The sequence below is a fragment of the Tiliqua scincoides genome, chromosome 4, assembly GCF_035046505.1.
Source record: "Tiliqua scincoides isolate rTilSci1 chromosome 4, rTilSci1.hap2, whole genome shotgun sequence".
NCBI lineage: Eukaryota > Metazoa > Chordata > Lepidosauria > Squamata > Scincidae > Tiliqua > Tiliqua scincoides.
This window is the reverse complement of record NC_089824.1, coordinates 55,752,466-55,765,460: the sequence shown is the minus strand read 5'-3', so window position 1 is coordinate 55,765,460 and position 12,995 is coordinate 55,752,466. Positions and strand designations below refer to the sequence as shown.

General features: G+C 41.1%; 1 protein-coding gene across 1 annotated transcript in view; it reads right to left on the bottom strand.

The window, feature by feature from the left end:
• ROCK1 (Rho associated coiled-coil containing protein kinase 1) overlaps positions 1 to 12,995 on the bottom strand; it is a 125,552-nt gene that overhangs the window by 31,103 nt on the left and 81,454 nt on the right. Inside the window, exons 17-23 of the mRNA XM_066623169.1 lie at positions 12,133 to 12,239; positions 10,259 to 10,409; positions 9,228 to 9,388; positions 6,940 to 7,124; positions 5,895 to 5,964; positions 2,810 to 2,904; positions 85 to 250 (exon numbers count right to left, since the gene is read on the bottom strand). Coding sequence (XP_066479266.1) covers positions 85 to 250; positions 2,810 to 2,904; positions 5,895 to 5,964; positions 6,940 to 7,124; positions 9,228 to 9,388; positions 10,259 to 10,409; positions 12,133 to 12,239 — 935 coding nt within the window. The remainder of the gene's footprint in view (positions 1 to 84; positions 251 to 2,809; positions 2,905 to 5,894; positions 5,965 to 6,939; positions 7,125 to 9,227; positions 9,389 to 10,258; positions 10,410 to 12,132; positions 12,240 to 12,995) is intronic.

The following is a 12,995-nucleotide window of genomic DNA, read 5'->3' as shown; positions in this document are numbered from 1 at the left end:
CAAAACACTACAAAATATAGGAGTTTGTGATTGTTGCTTTATAAGATAAACTGACTTCTAACAGGTTGGTCCAAAGGAACTTACCCGGCTTACAATATGGTCCTTATCAGCAATTTCCTGCCTGTTTCGTGATGCTGCTTTCTTGCTCTCCTGAGTCAGTTCAAAATATTGTTCTTCAAGGAGAGCTCGAGCTAACTGCTCAGATTCAGCTTTTGTTTCTGCCAGATCCAACTGGGCAGCAAGAGTTTCTCTACAAGACAAAGTAAATATTTTTTCCATAGAAATACAAGACTTTCTGTGTTTCACAGAACTAATTTTGTCTCTTTTTTCACAAAATTGATTGAAGAATGTTACACACATAATACTGCACTTGAAGAGTAATTTAAATAGATATGAGAAAGATTCTGTATGTTTACCTCCTTACTGTGAAAAAATATATATCTTTTCATGCTCATCTACTTTGCTTGCAGAACATAAACCTATATTTAACTTGAAAATAGTATTCTACAGACTATGTTGCTCTATCACATGTGACAGTAATAAAGAATGAAATTTTTTAGTTTTTACTGAAATAACACTTGGTATACATATATCATGTGCTGTGTTCTACCACTACCAATTTTTTTGTAAATGATAAAATTATTTACACACACACACACATATATGTAGACCCAATTCAGGCATCACTTTCCATAGTTTAATATATGGCACCAGAACTACTATAATTTCTGTATTACTTCAGATGGAGGAAGTTAAGCCAGCATTTCCCAGATCTATTTCAAAGTTCTGAATGTTCAAGGAAGGGTCACCCCTTAGCTTAGCGGTTTTCAAATTCTCTAGGAGAGTTTGCACTGCTGTAAGGCCTTGCGGTGGCGGGAGGAGGCCGTGGGAGTGGGGGGAAGGCAGCGACGCAATCCTCAGGATCATGTCACTCAGGGGGGCTGCAGGGACTGGAATGTTCTTGCCAGTCCCTGCAGCAGCCGTCCAGGGGTGCGCAGAGCCCTGCGCGAGTTTCTGCAGGGCTCCCCAGCTCGTTAGAAGTGAAAGTGGAGTGATTGCACTCCACTTCCGCAAAACAAGAAATGGAGCACGATCGCTCCACTTTAACTTCTAACAAGTTGGGGAGCCGTGCAGATGCTTGCACATGGCTCCCTACACCTCTAGACGGCTGCTGCAGGGACTGGTGAGTGCATCTGAGTCCCTGCAGTCCTGTTAGCAACGCGATCCTGGGGATCGTGTTGAGCATCCTCCCTGCCTCCTCTCTGCCCCCGCCCCTTAAGGGGAAAGAGGCCAGGGCCTTCAGGCTGGGGCGTCACGACACTCCAGTTTGAAAACCACTGCCTTAGCCAATACCTAAGTGTTGAGCAACTTTCATTCCAAAAAAGAAAAACTGTAAGGGAAAGACCCAACTTCTTCACAAAAGGTATGTGTAGAGAAAGTCAGATCCAATTCATTGATCCAACAAATAGGAATGGGCTGAGAATATGATGGCTGCACCAGGTCATAGTGTGCATCTATTTATGTGTTTGTGTAAGACATGGAATATTCAAGAGAATGCAGGCTGATCCTTTGTGAAATACACAGCTGAATGGGAAACGCTTCAGTAGAATATCTGCTGCTACCAACCCAGGCTATAAAGACCAAAGATTGATTAAATTTATTTTATTTAAAACATTTATATCCTGCCTAAACTTCAGGGGTGCCTATTAAAATCCCCACAAAGAGTAAAATCTGCAGCCCAAAGAGACACGAAACTCTATTGAACTTCTACATAACCAGGGACCAGGCAGACTAAGGGTTAAATACCATCAGTTTTATTTAGAAGTTTAAACAGCATTAGGAGAAGAGGGAGTCAAAAGTGATAGCAGATTTAGAGAAAATGTTGGAGGTGTTATAATGGAAAGTGTTGCTAGAGCTTACCAGCCCAGTAAATGGGGCTGCAACATTACTCAGTCTGCTTGCCTTACTTGAAGATGTTTGTGCTAGCCAGGAGGACTTTGCAAAACTGACAAAAATAAACCAGAAAACCTGTTGCATACTAGCTAGACATTTTCTTTAGCTAAGTCAACTTGCCTGAAGGAATCTTCAGCCCCTTTCACTCACTGTTTGGCAAGTGGGTGCACCTCTCCAAGTCCCATGAAGTTGGTTCTCAGGCTACTGGAAGGGAACTACAATAATTTCCTGTGTGCTGGGAGTTTTTACCTTCGCTGGAAGGGCAACATGACATTCCCTGACTAAAGGAGCATAACAAAATGGGCACATTCCCATATTAGGGATGAAACTAACTAACTTGGATGGAAGAGAAGCTGAATTCCCCTTTATGACTAATGGCATTTGTAACAAAAGTGCAAAAGGTGCCTGTAAGCTGATCCTAACAGCTAATGGCACAGATTGCTGGTGAGCCAAAACTGCCCAAAATACTAAAAAGAGATGAAAAAGATCATGGAAACACAGATGATTAATCATAAAAGTATTCCTACTACTTCTGGTGGAAATGTGGCTGGGTACTTCTTTCATCTCTCTCTCTCTCTCTATTGAGCATCTTATTGAATACATGCTTTACAATGTGCGATACTGTTCTGTCCCTCAGACACTTAAAATCAAATCCCTAGTATTCATGTTTCAAAAGTTATTAAGATATTTTGGACTAATATTTTCTGAATATTAAATATATGCACATTTTTAAGACTCTCCTCCTTCCTAATTTAAGGACTGTACAGTGATAAATTATCATTGTCTTGAGTGCACTATGCCTTTTTAAGTCCCTTTGGCTTCACCTTAAGAAATTGTGTCTGTAATACTAACTTACTTTTCATTTTGTAATTCCTGTATTTTTTTCTGAGTTTCTTTATTCTTCTCCTCAATTTCTTCTTTAAGTTCCTTAACTTGTGTTTTGTAAAGTGTCTGCAAGTGAAACATTGAGAAAAGAGACATCATAATGGACTCAAAGATAGTACATTTGATTTACACATTCTTTGTTGTAGCACATAAGTTTTCATATCCAGTTAGCCCTCCCTTGTACCCATACTCAGTTTCTGTGGTATCAGGTATCCACGGTTTTTAAATTTCCTCCTTCGTGCTCATAAATCACTTTTCTGTTTGCAAATGCTTTGTTTGTAAAGTGACACTAATAGGAAGCAGCTAGCAGAAGAAACTCTTTGGAAAAAGAAGTAGTCAACGAGAATGCTAGTTTTATACCTACCAGATAATGTGACAATGAGAATACTAACAGGAAGTGGACAGCAGAGGAAGCAGACAGACGGCAAAAACGTTAGACTCCACTTCCTGTTAGAATTCTCGCTGCTGCCTCCTCTAGTGTTCCGCTAGTGCAGTGGTTCTCACACATTTAGCACCGGGACCCACTTTTTAGAATGAGAATCTGTCAGGACGCACCGGAAGTGATGTCATGACTGGACGTGACATCATCAAGCAGGAAAATTTTTAGGAATCCTAGGCTGCAATCCTACTCACATCTACCCAGGAGTAAGTCCCATTTACTATCATTGTTAAAAGAATATATATATATATATATATATATATATATATATATATATATATATACACACACAGTCACATACCATGGTAGCATCAAGTCTAATACATTAAAAATGAAATATTGAGATGAATTGGGACCCACCTGAAATTGGCTTGCGACCCACCTACTGGGTCCCACCCAAAGCTTGAGAAACACTGCTCTAGTGACTATGAGTCTAGCACAGTGGTCTTCAACCTTTTTCATGCCACAATCCCAATGAATGAACGAAATATAAGACTGGAGACCCATCACTGGTCCCACCCTCCTCCTGGAACCCAATATGCCCACTCCCTGCCCCCAACACCTCTTACTCCCCACCCTCGTTATGCCCTCGCAGCACTGTTCACTGTAATCAAATATTCATATTAGAGAGAGCAAAAAAAGTTACCATGAAGCCTGCCAGAAATGAATGCTATTGTAGCACAATTGCTAAGAAAGTAAGCAGGACTGGGACACAATCTTCTGGTGCCTGAAGGAGTACACAGATGCTTCCCCTTTACCTGGTAGTGCTCTAGTCCAGTAGTCTTCAACCCTTTTCATTCCTGTAAATTGCCATGACCTACAGCCTCACAACTGAGGTTTTGCGACCCCATAGGGGTTCCAATCCCAGGGTTGAAGAACACTGGTCTAGTGTTCTCTATTCATCAGTCTTTGTTTGCAGCTTCATGCCACAGTAAGTATAGGGTTTGCTGCTATCTGTGGTTTTGAGTATCCATGGACGCAGCAGGAATATATCCCCTGTTGATATAGGGGGACGCCTATACAATGAAAATAATGGAATGGTGCATTCCACTTATACTGTACATTTTTATAAAATGTGAAGTTTATCACACTCAAGCAGGAGCACTCTATCTGGCACAGGATTGGTAGAGTGAGGGGAGGAATAAGACAGGATGGAGAGAACAGTTGTGGTATGGTCTTTAGTGGTTTGAATGGCAACACCACTGAAGGCAACAATAGGAACACAGGGTGAAGGGGACTATTCCCCTCTCCTCCAAAAAGTTGAAATCAATGTGGCCATTGCTCGACTCACTATAGCCAGAGACAAGGAGTCTTCTGATGTCCAGGTGCAACTTATGACTCTAGCTATATTTTGCATAAGTGTCTGCATGTTTATAGTGATGACAGCATGCATCTTTCAGCAATCACAACACTGATATTTGGTTAAGAACTCAGGCGAGTTAAGCCTGCCCATTGGTGGTGACTGGGCATAGGCAGGGACCACAGGATTCGATGTGGATATGGCTTCCCATAGGGCAATGTTCCTCTATGTTTGTCCTCCACTATAACACTTCACACGGTCCACCTAATCAAAGTACCACTGGAAGTCACTAGTGATGGCATCATCATCACCAGTTACTTCTGGGTTGGGGGGCTAAATGCGATGTGACAAACACTAGTAAGAGGCTCAGGGTGGATGGCATGGCTTTTTTAGTGCAGAAAAGCATGATTTGCTAAATCAAGTCTCATACCACTGTTTGTTGTATTCCTGCTCTCCCTGCTGGGTGGCAGGAGTCCAAGGGCCCCGCAAGTACCACCAGACACCACCTCAAGTACCACTGGTTGAGAAACACTGCCATAGGGGGAACACTAATGTATGTATCTCATACATCTGGATACATAGGCAAATCTACCACAGAACTGACTACTAACCAAACCTCCTAGTTAGTGGCTCTGAGAAGAATGAGTGGTTCACATTATCTGCTGCCAAAAGCCTCTCTGCCTCCCTGAATTATCCATAACGTAGGTTGGGTTGGATTCTTGTTAACAAGCAGGCTAATGGCCAATTCACAATGCCCTGCTTTGCTTTAAGCACTGTATTTTCCTTTAAGGGGAGTAGTGATTTGTCAGTGAAGGCAGGATGGCAGTGAAGGCACTTTCAGGTTCAAGCCAATAACCACTCAGGAAAAACAGGGTTGTTTTTTTTTAACTCACCCATCTGCAGAGGTGGCTGGAGATGCCACAAAACCAGAGTTCTCGACACCGCCACAGACAGGTAAATTAAAAAAAATGCTTTCTTATTTGGTGGCAGCAGCACAAACCCACAAGTGCTGTTGCCGCCATCTCACCATCTTCCTCACTGGCCTCCTCATACACTTAGTGGTTCCCTTACCTTTGCATAAAGGTTGGGAACTCATGTGATATAATATACAGACAATAACGTTGTTACCTATTTGTGTGCATGCATACAGCCCATCCATCCCAAATTCCTCATTTTTACATGCTATAGGCACAAACAATGTATGCATGTATGTATAGACACAAACATCTACTTACCTGAAACAAGATTAGAAAATGTTGTGCAAAGTTTGATAACACTGCGATTTAAAAAAAAATATGCTTGCATATTGTGACTTACAGAAAAGTACTGTTCAGCTTCTAGTTGATCCTGTAGTTCACGCATCTGGCCTTCATTCCCTCTATACTGTCTTTGAGAGAAGAAAACAAAGGAGCATTCTACATATAACTAAACGAGTGCAGTCAGCATAACAAATGATAACTTCCAACAGACTCAGCCCTTCTTTGTTCATGTGGGTCACCCAGTCAGCAGACTCCCCACTCTCCACATCTTAGATAGCACTCAAATCCCCCAACATCAACTCAAACAAAATGAAGAAAGCATACATATTCAACTGAGGGCCCAATTCTATCCGACTTTCTAGCACTGATGCAGCTGTACCAACAAGGCGTGCAATGCATCCTGCAGTGGGGGGGGGGGAACAGTCACGGAGGCCTCCTCAAGGTAAGGGAATGTTTGTTCTCTTAACTCGGGCGGCATTGTGGCTGCATCAGTGCTGGAAACGTGGACAGGACTGGGCTCTGAGTTTTCAGATAATCTTGGAAAAGAACACTCAGGGCGCAATCCTAACCCCTTATGTCAGTACTTTCCAGCACTGGCACAGTGGTGCCAATGGGACGTGCGCTGCATCTTGCAGTTGGGTGTCACTCACAGAGGCCTCCTCAAAGTAAGGGAATGTTTGTTCCCTTACCTCAGAACTGCATTGCCCTTATGTCAGTGCTGGAAAGGGGTTAGGACTGCGAACTCAGTTGTGTCTATGTTTTAAATAACTAGTTTTCTGTTTGGATTAGACAACTAGGAAGACAGGGGTGGCTTCTGCCTTTAAAACTGATAACCAGTCTTCAGGGAACAATTATTTTTTAACAATAAGAAATGCTGTATAAACTTGAATCATATGCTCTCTGTTACAGAGGAAGAACTTCAATATATAAGAATGATAATTCTGAATGATCTCATATAAGCAGTAAAGAAAAGTATTCTGTACATCTCCTGAAATACTTGCATATTTGCATACACAAAAATACACATAATTTTTAATAATTATTAATTGTAATAATTGTAGACTGCTGAGTGATACAATTGTTTCTAAATTCAGTTTACTTACTTAGCCAGTTGAGCCAACTCAAATTCGGCTAATCTCTTTGCTTCCAACAATGTGTTGATCTCTTGCTTCAGCTGCTTCTCAGAACCTTTTAAGTTATCTGCCTCTATAGCATGCATCTTCAGTTCATTCTGTGTCATTATTCTCTTATTTGTCTCATGCTCTAGCTGGAGTGATAGATTCTTGACCTAGTCACACAGTAAGCCATTTTAGCTAAGAAATAGATATTGAGGTTTCTAAAACAGTAAATTCACATACACTCTCTCCCTCACCTTCACATTAAAAATAGTTAGGATATTTTTCACAAGCTTCAAACAGTTTTCTATTGGTTTGTAATTTTGCAAACTCTGTATTTTGAATTACAAAGTTTAGTTGCACACACTACAGAACTCAGACTGCATGGTCAAACATTTTGTGCAGCATTTCAATTCAAAAGGAATTTATTCAGTTGATTTCACTTTCTTTTTATTTTCTTTCCTCAATGTTTACCTTGTTTTAGTTGAACTAGAACTGTAAAACAGTACAAAATGATTGCCAGAGATAAAGTATTTCAAAAAGGCATCCAAAAGTCTTCAGGCCCTGTTGGAAGACCCTCAGGGAAGCTGCTAATCTCAAATCAATAGAGGGGGAATTCCACAACTGGGGTACCATCACAGAAAAGGCATATTCTCTCTCTCTCTCTCTCTCTTTGTCTGCCACTCTCCCTAGCCCCAATTAGGGCCCCCTCAGATGATCTCTGGGAGCAGGCTGGAAGGTATGGGAGTCCTTCAAATATCCTAGTCCTGGCTTTGAAGATCAACCTTGAATTCTGCTCAGAAATGAACTGGCTGTCAATGTAGCCACTGGAACAGCGGTCTGATAGAATCAAACTGCCAAACCTGCCATCACTGCCATCATCAAGGGCCACCACATCCTGCACTAAATGCAGTTTTTGGGACAGTTTTCAAAGGCAGCCCCGCATAGAGCATGTTGTTATCTCTGTGGCCAGGACTGAGTGACTCGGGTATGACTGCAACTGGCACACCAGCCAAAGTTAGGTAAAAGACCCCCAAGGCCAACGGCACCACAAGGTGATCCAAGAGTGGCTGTGAATCTAGGACTCTCCCCAAGTTGCAAATCTGCTCCTGCAGATGAAGTGCTATCCCATTCAGAACAGGCCGATAGTTTAACACCTGTGTTGTGGATATCTGGACCAAGAGAACCTCTGTTATGTACAGGCTAAATTTCATCTTGCTAGCCCATATTCAGTTCCAAACAGTCCAGGGTCTCAACAGCCTCCCCAGCATCAGTGGAAAGGAGAGTACAGGGTGCTATGTGGTTTCAACCTGGGTGTTAAATAGCATGATGGGACAAAATACAACCTTGTGGCACTCTACACTCCCAAAGGTCAGGGTCCCAAACAGGTATCCCCCCAGCATCCCCTTCTGGAATCTGACAGTCAAGAACAGGGGTGTCCACAGTTTTTGGCAGGAGGACCACATCGTCTCTCCAACACTGTGTCAGGGACCGGGGAAAAAAGAATTAATTTACATTTAAAATTTGAATAAATTTACATAAGTTTATATAAATATATTAAAGATGAACTTATATGAATGAATGAAGGTCTTGCAATAGCTCAAGGCCTATAAAAGGCCTTACACAAAGCAAGGTTGACCTTTCCTTTGCTGCTGCTACTGCATCACAGACATGAAGCAACAAGCATTGGAGGAAGCCCTCATCCCATAGCTCACGCAAGAGATCAAACAGTCGCCCTCACGCTGAGAGCAGTTGCATCGGGCCAGTGTGGGCTCCAACAAATCTCTGGAGGGCCAGAGGCTCATCAGAGACTGGGGGCTCCCTGAGGGCCACATTGAGAGGCCTCAAGGGTTGCAAGTGGCCCCAGGGCCGGGGTTTGGGCACCCCTGGTCAAGAAGACCAAAAACCACAGGAAAACTGTGCCCTCAACTGACTCAGTCAACTGATGCATAAGAACATAAGAAGAACCCTTCTCTCCTGCATCTGACATTCTAAGGTAGCATCTGGCATTCCGGCACTCTCAGGTCTGGACCCAGGAGGACACCATGGTCAATGGTACTGAAAGGTCCATCAAGACCAGCAGGAATACACTCCCTCTGTCCAATCCTCAGTGTAGGCCATCCACCAGCAATATCTCAGTTCCAAAGCCCAGGCTGCAGCCAGAATGAAAAGGGATCCGAATAATCCATTTCCTCCAGAATCCTCTGTAGTTGGAATGCTACCATCCAAAGTAATAAAAAATTCCATGCTGAAGGAACAATCAATACCGTTATTACCTCTTCTTCTAGCCTCTCTTTCTGCTCACTAAGGTGCTCCAACTTCTGCTGAGACTGCTTCAGGTCAAAATCAAGCATGGAACACTGTTTTTCAATCTGGACTATTCGGTTTTCTGCTCTCTCTCTTGCTGCTCGCTCTTCTTTCACCTTTTTTTCCATTTCTAAGAAAGAACAAAAAATACCATCTCAATAAAATTGCATTGGCAGCTTTTGAGTCTGGCTCTGCATATTGATTTGGCACAGAGCTTCCAGGTTTTCAGTAGTACTCAAACAGTTATCTAACATTTTGGTCAATTAGCTAGAATCATCAGGTGAGGAGAGACTGATGGAGTAAGCAATCACAGTATTGCCTAGAATGCACACATACTACATTTGTATGCAATTCCAATTTAGATTTAGACTCTAAAAATATTCCAGACTAGTAGAATAGGCAACTGATGACTAATTTTGACTAGTCCATTTTCCCCATTACTATAGATATTAAGAATTGGCAGCTTAAACTATGCAAAAGTGAAGAAAGCCATGAGGTCTATTACAGAATCAATGGAAATTATATAAGGAATGGCTCACCACTTGGACTGTATGAAGGTATCATACTGATAAAATGCATTAATATTCTACAGAAATTTGCAATACTTTTCAGGAGGTTTGTCATACAGGCTTTTGGCAGTAGTTTTCATTCATTAAGTTCTTGTGCAGATAAACACAGTGCAAACTGTGAGGTTAACGAAACACAATCCCCGAGTCATAATTGCTAGACAGATGATTTTCTATTTCAGTCCTAGAAGTATTGCAAATGTTGCTGTAACACAGGCTTTATTGTTTTGCTTCAGAGACTGTCTATGAATAAATTCATACGTAAGAGGAGTTGTCATATCTGAAGACATCTTCTACTAACTTTCAGTGATACTTTAGCAGACATTCCTTCCTCACATAACACACACAACACACTGTTATCAAAAGAAAAAATAAAACCCTAAACACTAACAATATTTTAATCTTGTACTTCATTCAAAGTGATAAGAACTTACCACACATTGCAACTGACTTGGCTTCTTCTATTGACTGATGCTTGTCAGTTAAACGGGCTTTATTAATGTTATGCTCGTTTATTTCTTGCTCTAAACGCTGTTGTAACATTTTGAGTTTGTAGTTTAAATCTATTTCTAAATTATTCTTTTCCTGCAAGATATTTTATAAATCAAGGTCATATTTAGAACAGCGAACAATGCTAAATCACTTGTTAAATCCAACAAACTTTCAGATTTCAAGACATTCAGGGCTTTTTATCCCCACCCCCTTATTTTAATAGATTGCACATCTAATTCATTTATGGGGCAAAATATACCACTATAACTTAATTATATTCAAGTAAAATTATTTCAGTACCACAAAATACACCCACAAATAATCCCATTCACTATACACAATCAGCAAATATTTATGATTAAAACACTTTAGAGCAGTGTTTCTCAAACTGTGGCTCGGGACACACTAGGTAGGTCCTCATACATTTCAATATTTTAATTTTAATATATTAGATTTGACACTACCATGGTATGTGTCCACATTTGGGGAAAAAAGTACAGATCTGTAATTTTAACAGTCTACTAAATATATGCTTTTAACAATGATGGGGCTTACTCCTGGGTAAGTGTGGGTAGGATTGCAGTTTAGGATTGTTGAAACTCTTTCTACTTGAGGATATCACTTCGGGTCGTGACATCACTTCTAGTGGGTCCTGACAGATTCTAATTCTATAAAGTGGGTCCCAGTGCTAAAAGTTTGAGAACCACTGCCTTAGAGTATATACAGAAGATGCAAAGTGCTCTTCACAGCCTTTCCCAATCTCTCGCTGCCCGGAGCCTTTGCTTCTCCAATTTATCTACCCTCAGAAATGCAAAATTTCTTCCTCTAGCACCACTGCCCATTCTCTCCTTGCTGTACCTTGTACCTTCAAGAACACTTATCTGGTATCCCCCTCTCACTTCAAACCTTACTTTCTCAATGAAGATCCTGGTTTAAACTTTTAACCTTCACCCCCAACTAAAATGAAGCTTAAATTCCCTTATCCTAAGCTTGTTTCTCAACCCCCTCCCATCCAGCTTCCCAGTACAACCTTCAGTCTCCTTTATTTGTATTATTCTATACAAGAGAAATGTCCTATACAGGTCTTTCTGCATTATCTGCAGGGTTCTGTTCCAGGAACCCCCAAGGATAAGGAAACCCATGGATAATAAAGTCCGCAGGTTTTGGGGCCCTGTAATCCTTCGGAGGCAAGTTTTTTTGTTTGTTTTTTTTTAATGGAAAAACCAGAAGTGATATTTTAAGGACTTCGAAAGGCCTTCAGAGGGCTGGTGAGGGCTTCCCCGGCCCTTCAAAGGCCTTAAAACATCACTTCCAATTTTACAGGACAACAGGAAGTGACTTTTTAAGCCTTCTCAGAGACCTTAGAAGGTGTTTTGAGGGCCAGGGAAGCTGCACATGGCCTCCCCAGCTCTCAGAACACTCTCTGAAGGCAAGGTCCAACCCGCGAATACTTAAATCTGCAAATTCTAATCTGCAGATGCTGCAGACCCACTGTATAATTAAAGAATTGGAATTATTGTTATATTTATAATATTTCTAACAGTCTGATTCACAGTACTCTAAAGTAGAATGATTTGTGCTAATATACGTTCATCAACATAAACCGATCTAAATCAACTTAAATACAAGTTTGTTGTGACAGTAGATTACAATGTAAATCTTATATAATCGCCCTCTATTCTCCGATTTACAACCTGACCTGTCTAGCATCATTTTAAAATATGCAAATATAATCTTATTCAAACTTACCATAATACTCCAGGAATCAAGATTTTACCTAACAATTGCTTGTGCCACAATACTATAGTTACCTTACCTTTTCAGAATGATTAAGCATGTCCTGTGCCTGCTTTCTTTCCTCTTCCACTCTTTCAAGATTGTTTTTTACACCTTTGATTTCCTCATGTAAAGATGTAATCCGAGCTAAATTTAAAAATAAAATAATTTAAGGACCTAATAAACAGTTTGCTCTGTACTTCAAAGAGGGGAATGGGCCTTGCTTACAGACTTCACAGCATAACATCTGACCTCATGCAATATCAGCTCTATTTATCCACAGAATCTTCCTGCCCTGCAACACCATTTTGCAATAACTGTTAGTTATCTATTAAATGTTCATCTTATATGCAATGTACAATGTTTAAAATCCACACGACTGATTTAAATGAATTATATCCCAGAGATACCTATTTACAAATTTACCATCTCAATCTAGATTTATTTATAGTATCATATCATTTCTTCTGAACTGTCAGGCTATTCAAAGCAAAGAAAGATTTCCTTATAAGATAGTATGATGCATTTCTCCTATCAATCACAGTCCAGTGAGGAGACCTGCCCCCCTGTATGCCAGCTTTCAGGGCTGGGGGCTTTCCCCTGGGCTGACCTGCAGCCACCAGAACATCAACAGCATCTACCCAGCCCGGCTGTCATCAGCTGGGAAGATGTGAGAGAAAGTACAGGCTGGTCAGCAGAAGTGCAGCAAATACAGCAATCTTGATTATAAGCATTTGTGGTAGGTGTGGCACAAAGGGCGGTCAATCCTTGGGTAATTCCTTAGAGAAAATATGAGGATGAGGGCCCTCTCCATTTGAAATCTACCTTGAGTCTTGGTGTGAGAGTGGGAGGAGTTAGGTGAAACTGCACCCCTGTGATGGGGGGCAAGAGAGGGTGTATGAA